General features: G+C 38.2%; 1 protein-coding gene across 1 annotated transcript; it reads right to left on the bottom strand.

Moving 5' to 3' along the window:
• Nucleotides 1-1,310: 1,310 nt before the first annotated feature.
• Nucleotides 1,311-4,708, bottom strand: LOC109172187 (putative late blight resistance protein homolog R1B-17). Its single transcript, XM_019321336.1, has 3 exons — nucleotides 1,957-4,708; nucleotides 1,754-1,866; nucleotides 1,311-1,599 (listed from the first exon to the last, which is right to left on the bottom strand). The coding sequence occupies exons 1-2, from the start codon at nucleotides 4,640-4,642 to the stop codon at nucleotides 1,817-1,819; spliced, it is 2,736 nt and encodes a 911-aa protein (XP_019176881.1). The 5' UTR covers nucleotides 4,643-4,708; the 3' UTR covers nucleotides 1,311-1,599; nucleotides 1,754-1,816.
• Between the last annotated feature and the right edge of the window lie 3,697 nt (nucleotides 4,709-8,405).

The raw sequence follows: 8,405 nt of genomic DNA, 5'->3' as shown, positions 1-8,405 counted from the left end.
TTATTATTATTATTATTATTATTATTATTATTATTATCACCATTAGGTCATTTTACATGTTAATCTAAACAGCTAATTTTTTCAGATATCTTTTTACCAACTGTTGATAAAATTCGTTGGTCAGATCCGCTAATATAATCCGCTAACTGCTGGTTGTCAAACAAGGACATTGCGATATAGTTCTCACTTCAATTTGTTGTGTGATTTGAATAGTCTCTTTGTCAACAAATCTCTCAAGTAGTTAATATGATTGACTTTATTAATTATATTTTTAAAATTTTTTCACGATATTAATAAAATACTTGGTAAATAAATATATAGCATTATTTTGTATTATAACTTTGATATTTAATTAAAAAAAATAGTGCACAAAAAAAATTAATAGACAATGTAGTGAATATAATTAATTGATGAATTTGAATGTAAAGAATTTTTACCTTGGAGAAAAATAAAGACAATATAACTAATAAAATTACTTCTCATTTTTTTTTAATAAAGACATTGTAGGGACAATGTAGCGAATATAATCAATTGATGAATTTGAATGTAAAGAATTTTTATATTGGAGAAAAACAAAGACAATATAACTAATAAAATTATTTCTCTTATTTAATTTATTGATAATGAATATTTTTTTTGAATAAAGACATTATAAACACATAATTCTAAATTAAAGAAACGCATATGTATTATTTTGTGTTATAGCTACTAAATTACTATTTTTAATTTAATAAAAATAAAATAGAGTACTAATTATGTCAACTTTGATTGGGATGAGGTTCGAACTTAAGACCTTTCTTATTGAAATCAATGAGTAAGTTAACGGTGAATTAACAGAATTTAACAGAAAAGATAATATTTAACGGAAAAGTTAACGGATAATCATATTCATTAAAGATAAATTAGGAAATCTTAAGGAAAAATTAAAATCTGATCAATCTGAGCCATTCATTTGATTAAAATCTGTGGCCGCCATTTTTATCCGGGTTGGACTTCCATTTGAAAGGTTGAGTTCGGGGTGAGAAAGTATATCAACAGTAGTACACTGATTTTAAAAGCAAAAGCATTTTATAATCTGTATTTTTGATAAATAGAAAGATGGTGGTTCCACCCTTGGCCTCCAATTCATAGTCAAATTATGGAAACACAATCACTGGTCATACTATTCTTTCACCCTTCATTTTTGTAATGCAAGTATCCAATAGTACTGAGGAAAACTAAATAACAGTTCCAAGACCTAAATTGATTTTTTTTTTTTTTGGGAAGAAAAAAAAAAAAAAGCAACCAAATATCCTCCACAGAAGGAGGAGGAAAATCATGAACAACACAACCTGACTTGAATACGGCTTCCCTAGCAAGCAAATGCGCAACCATATTCGTAAATCGCTTAACAAACTATTCTAGAGATCAAAGGGTCGGACGAGTCTAAATGCTGTAGAGATGTAGGCTCTAAAGAACTTGAAGTGCGTCTGAATTCTGTCCAGGTTTAATTCCTTCATCCATTTTAGAGCTTCCTTCATTGTACTTCATCCAATAGCTTCTGCCACCTTGGGTTGCTACTTGTCTTTCCAGGGGATCTGCTTTTTTGTCATCCAAGACCTAAATTATATTGATTGTTATTTGAAATTAACTATATATATATATATAATAGGAAAGGAGGAACTCAATATTATTTGCATATATATGACAAATATATATATATATATATATATATATATATATATATATATATATATATAAGAGCTAGACTTACCATTAAAGTATGGCCAGGCCGGGGATACTCAGCTTTCTTATGATTTGATCTCTACAAGTTTATTCAATAGAACCTTCTTCTATTCATGCATAGAGGATCAACATGGTCTTCGTCTAGAATTTTATCAGAAAATGAATTATGAAAAGTAAAGAATAGTAGATGAAAGAAATTAAATAAAGAAAAGAATTAGTTAAGACACATACCTGGTTGAGTATGGAAGTCAAGAATATCTAAGATATCATACCCATAGAGTTCATGTTGCTCTTTAATCAGGTTAGCAGAATGAACAAGGGAAGTATAGCAATACACCAACTTAATTAATTGGAGTGTTATCATATTTTCAATCCAATCTGGCATCTCTTTCAAGTTGAAGCACTTTTTTAGTTGTAAGCGCTGGAGTTTAGGGAAAGTAGAGTCCCCGTCTGCCTTCCACTCCTTCAAATCTGTGTGAGAAATGATCAGAACCTTTAACTGACGGAAGCAATGATCCTCAGTTAGTTCCCACTCCTGTCCCGTGCAGGCAAAGTTCTTGAGTTTAAGCACCTCCAGTTTAGGTAGCATACTAATAAGACTCATGGCTCGCCATGGTATGCGGGTACTCACAAATGTCAACTCCTTAAGGGTTTCTGGGAAAATATCACCCTGTGGCTGTGGAGGCAAGTCTAAAGGGTGGTCAGAGCCCTGAACTCTTAGCTTCTCAAGATATTCTAAACAACACGGGCTATTTAAACCCTGTGGCCACACTTGGTGTCCTCCTGCGACTATTCCCAACTCTTTAACACTCGGGATTCTCTTAAACACTTCCGCTGTGCACTGAGAGATAGACAAGCAATAAAGTGTCTGCAGGTTTTCTTGAACTTTTAGAAGATCAATAGAAACCTGCAGCTTGTGGTTGATTTCAAGATGCCTTAGTTGTTGCAAATTATCCCAAATTCCATGAGGCAGCAGATTGTGGGCGTTGTTATCATCTTCTCCATTGATAATTAGTGTCTGTAGATTCCAATTTTTGTCCAAAGGGATGTGGTTTAGAAGCTTACTTGAGGCTAATGCTAGGTACCTTAAGAAAACAAGATCTGTAATATCTCGAGGCACACCTGACTTGAACTCAATCTTGCTCAAGTCTAACACTATTAACTTCTTAAAAGAGGTGGCTCGCAAATACCATTCCTTACCAGATCCATTAAAACATAAAATGGAACGCCATTGCTTGGAAGAAATGGAAATATGAAAATCTGGAATTACTACTTTAAGACTTAACCAACGCTCATCACTTAATCGAACAAAGTGACCAAAATTACGCCTGCTACCCATAGTTTCAAGGTACAAAAGGTTCTCGTTTTTAGCCTTGCTCGAGCACAACTCATGTAACAGATCATGCATCCTACAGGTTTTGATTTGGCCATCAAAGCTTCTCTTATTAACCATAACTAAACTTCTATCAATAAGATCTTGCAAATAATCTCCACCTACTTCCTCTAGCCTCTTTCTATGACCCATTGTCTCTACAAATCCCTCTGCAATCCATAACCTAATAAGCTTTTTAACTGAAATCTCACTATCTTCATGAAAAACTCCTAAATACAAAAAGCAACCCTTCAAATGACTAGGCAAGTGGTTGTAACTCAGTGTGAATATTCTTGAAAATTTCTCATGAAGGTCTAAAGCCAATAGAGAATTTAAGTTTCTTTCAATGTTTTCCCATTCACCTATTGTCTTAGCGGTTTTAGATAGAAGCCCTGCCATCATCACAACTGTGAGTGGTAAACCTTGACATTTTCGACAAATGTTCATCCCAATTCTTTTAAATTCATATTTCTTAAGTAATTCTTTTTCCAAAAACTTCTGACAAAATAAACCCCAACCTTCATCATCATTTAAGAAACGCATTTCATGAGAATACTCACCTGAGCCTGCATACTGGGCTACCTCTACAGCCCGAGTGGTCAACAATATTTTGCTCCCATTATTTTCATCAGGAAAACATCGGCAGATATCATCCCAGGCATCAGTAGTCCATATGTCGTCCACAATAATAAGGTACCTATAGCCCAATAAACTTTTGTGAAGTTGCGCATCGAGATCATTGTTGAAGGCACTGCTCGATTGCTTGACGCAACGACAAAGGTCAAGGATCGCTTGTCCTTTGTTATGCTCTAGAGACATGGTTGTCCAAGCACATAAATCGAAATGAGATTTGACTCTAGGCTCATCATAAATTGTTTTAGCAAAAGTTGTCTTGCCAATGCCGCCCATGCCCACAACTGCAATTACTTGGAGTGCTTTATTTTTGTCACCAGTGAGCTGTCTCATTACCTCATCCAGCTCTTCTGAGTGTCCTACCATTGCATCCTCCTGCGAGGTATGTTGTGAGGAGATTGAGGAGCCTCCAACCGTGAGATTACTGTTGATAAGGTCACTGGTGTCTTCATGGACCACATCCACATGCGAGGTATGTTGTGTGAGATTACTGTTGACAAGGCCACTGGTTTTCATTGTAATCTGCACCAGCTTTTCAACGTCATCCACTACGCGCTTCAAGGTTTCTTCAAGTTTTGTGGAAGCAGTAGTGAAGCCCCTGATGAAGTCCAAGCACCAGCAATCCTTCTCATCATCCAATCTGTTATTACTGCTCCTGATGAAGGTCAACAGTTCCTCTTGAATGCCATCGTCAGCCTTCACAGTCACATCTATAATTTCTTCAGTCACTGCTCTCATCTCCGGAAGATTGTCGGCATTATTCTCAAATTTATCAAGAAAAACTAGCAAACGACCATGTTTTTCATGAAGACACTCAATCTGCTTTTTGTTTGAAAGAGTGATTCGGGGTTGGGGGTGTAGGAACTGAAACTCTAAAGTTCTCATTAGAGAAGTTACTGCAACACATGCCATAACTACTGTTTAGTTTGGATAGATGTTCAACTTGATGAAATGTGGTGGCCTGCTATAACTCCTGCATTTGTTCAACAAAAGCCGACGACGCACGTTACTGACCCATCAATAAATTATAATTTAATTTATGTAATATATTATATTATTAAAGCTACAAGTCACGACGACTCCACTACAGATCCAAGTCATCGTGAGCCTTGATGATATAGGAATCTTGTTTCCATCTACCATATATGCCAAAGTCAACCAGAGAAGTCACTGCAAGGAAACTCATAACTTTTTAGTTTATGAAACGCATCCAATTGTTTTTAACTTTTGGAATAAGGGTTAAATAGGCCATCCATCTACACACCAAACTACAATTAGATCACTGAACTCAAAAAGAACAACAATTAGGTCCCTGAACAACACAAATTCTTGCAATTTAATATGAAGTGACTTGGGCTTCGTTTCCGATCCGTCCCCTTCGTCCAGCCAGGGAGGCAAAGGGATCCCATGGAAAACCCTTCGTCTCCATGGAGGTTCTCCCTGGCCGGAGAAGAAGGGGTCTCCGGCTGGTTTTTTTTTTTTTTTTTTTTTTTTTTAAATTTTAAAATATTTATTTAATTAAAAACTATTAAACAAAAAATTTTAAAATTATTTTAAAATAAAGAAACCGACACGTCATCATATTAAAAGGTAAACAAGTCACTTTAGATTAAATTGCAAGAATTTGTCTTGTTCAGGGACTCAATTGTTATTTTTTTGAGTTCAGTGGCCTAATTGTAGTTTGGTGTGCATTTGAATGGCCTATTTAACCCTTATTCCTTAACTTTTTATTGAATTGGCTGTGAAAATGGATCGAACCCGTATATCCTGTTAAGTTTTTGTTTTACGAGCAAACTTATTTATTGGGTTTTTTCAATGGTTTTTGTTAGTAACCTACGTAACATTAAGGCTTGTTTGGTAGAGCTTATTTAAGAGCTTATAGCTTATTTTAAGCTACTAATAAGCTAGTTTTGTTCGGTAATGTTCCCAAAATAAGCTCCTAGCTTAAAATAAGAGCTTATTTTGGAACGCTACCTAAGGTAGCGTTCCAAAATAAGCTCATAACTTCCTAACTTTTTTTCTATCTTTATCCTCATTATTTTAAAGAAATGACATAATTTATCATTTCCAATTAAAACCCTTTTCTCTTTTCCTTTATCCGTAACTTTCACCGCAAATATTATTATTATTATTATTATTATTATTATTATTATTATTATTATTATTATTATTATTATTATTATTATTATTATTATTATTATTATTATTATTATTATTATTATTATTATTATTATTATTATTATTATTGATGGGGTGTGAACCCCGTGGGCTCGGGGCCCAGGAAGAAGAAGAAAAGTCCAAGAAGAAGAGAGGCTCAAGAGGAAAAAGGGCCAAGTCCAGAAGAGGAAAAGCCGAAGAGGGGTAGGAGCTAAAACCAAGAGGTCAGCTCGACCCCGAGGTCTGCGCGAGTGCGGGGTCGGCGCGAGCGGGCAGGCCACATGGAGATAGCCGTTAGAGCATTTAAGAGGCCATTTAAGGAGCCCGGTCAGCAAGTCGTTGGGAGGCCCAGTAACGACAGCCCAACGACCCTTAGAATGAATAGGCCGATTTATGGCCTTAAATGTATACTTTTGAATGATACCGAGGAGACCCGCTATAAAAGGCGACTCCTCAAGAATGTGAAGGGGACGGCGAGATCAGGCCAAGAGTACACACACACTTACAGAGCTATTATTTCCCTTATATTTTTGAAAGGTGAATCCACCAACTAAGGTTGTGTTGGATCTCCCTGGGCCCAAAAACCAGCACTGGCGCCGTCTGTGGGGATCGTAACGAAAGGTTACGTTCGCTCTTCTGCATCGAGAAAGGAGTCGGAGAAAGAGTAGAAAGACAAGTAAGAGCAAACAGAAGCTTAAAAACAATGGCTGAGGATCGAAGCCAGGCCTGCGACCGCCACAGCGTGCCTGAGGCAGACCTAAGGAATCAATTGAACCAACGGAACTCACAAAGTCAGGGAGGTGATTCAGCGCCTCGAAATCGGCCTCTGTCAATGATACCTCTCACCCCCGCGCAGATCGATGCCATCGCTCGCGCCGTAGCCGTACAAACCCGGGAACTGAGGGAACCATCGGTTTCTTGATTGCCAAATCTGCAGTCGCAAAACCAACATCCGCCCCAAAGGTCCGACAGAGACAGGCGAGAAGACCGGAGGGTAGAAGATCCGCCGGCTCGGTCTGTACATTCGAGACTGGGCCCAAACGCGACCCGTCGATCAGCGAAAAAGCGATTGGGTAAAGGAGCACCCAGTCGAGTGCGGACAGGACAGCAGAATCGTGAGGTCACCCGAGAAAAGACTCATACTAGAAGAACCAGAACCCAAGGGCGACGGACTGAGAGGCCTGCCTGTGACGAGGAACGGCAAACCGAGTCCCAAGCCAGAGAAAGTACCGAGTCCACGGGAAACCATACCAGGAATTTTTGGCGAGATGGCCTATCTGGCTCAGGAATTGCGTAATCTGAATGACAAGTGGAGGGCAAGACCAAGTCTCCAGGTCAGACGTTGCTCACCACCTTGCCCTTCTCAGCTGAGATCATAGCATACAAAATACCCGGCGACTTCAAATTTCCGGAGCACGCCAATTTTAACGGGTCGGGCAACCCGCGTGAACACCTCTTTAGTTACTAGGCGAAAATGCAGGTCTTGGGGGTCAAGGACCCTGTCATGTGCCGCGCCTTCCTGCCGACCTTGGAAGGACCAGCTCAAAGGTGGCTCGTCGCCTTGCCATCAGGATCGATTCGCAGCTTCGAGGGATTGGCCGATCGTGTAACACCCCGTGTTACGGATCCTAAAACCAACTGATTAATTAACTAATTAATTAATAACCCAGGAGAAAGAATAAATTATAATGGTTAATTAGGGAAAAAGTCCACCATAGCCCATGGGCCCCATTTATATAAACCCAACCCCTAAACCCAATAGGAATAAACTCTAAACCCTTGGATCTATAAATAGGGAACTTAGGGAGCACCCAGAACCCCTCCCACACGTTTACACGCCCCACCACCCCAGGAGAGCTCCAAGAATTCCCTTAGGAGAAATCAAGAAATCAGGAAAGCTTAAAGAAAGATCCTTCATAGCCAAGGAATTAATTAAGGCTAAGAGGTAACCCATGTCTCAACAAAACCTATTTTCATAGCTATATTTTCCCCTTAGGGTTTCCCCCATATAATTGTGAATGGCGATTTATGATGATTATTATTGGTATTGATATAATGAGGAATCTTGATAATCTTGATATTGGGAGTTTCTTGATAAATATAATGTTCTTGATAATTAATTGGGATGCTTGATGATTATGTATTGTTCTTGGTAATTATGGCATTCTTGATGATTGATTGGTATCCTTGGTGATTATGTGTTGTTCTTACCGAATCTTGCAATTAGAAGACGAATCGTATTCTTGTTGATATAAAAGTGATTAGAACCCTAGGTTGTATCGTATGTTATTATTCTTGGATTATCGGGTGGGGAAATCGCATGTTTGGGGTGGATTATGTTTAGAAGCATGATAGGCTATGTGCCGTTCGTTTCTCGTAATTGATCCGTTAATTGTCTACGTGTTGTCGTTAATTGCGTTGTAAAGTGTCTAAGCATGGTTTCGGGTTCCACAACGGTTCCCGAGGCGAAAAGTGATGAAAAGAGTCAGTGGGGGGTTGGTGGGGGTAGGGGACCCGC

Source organism: Ipomoea nil, unplaced genomic scaffold, assembly GCF_001879475.1.
Source record: "Ipomoea nil cultivar Tokyo-kokei standard unplaced genomic scaffold, Asagao_1.1 scaffold0415, whole genome shotgun sequence".
NCBI lineage: Eukaryota > Viridiplantae > Streptophyta > Magnoliopsida > Solanales > Convolvulaceae > Ipomoea > Ipomoea nil.
Note: the sequence above shows the minus strand (reverse complement) of the source record. Positions and strands in the feature narration are given on the sequence as shown.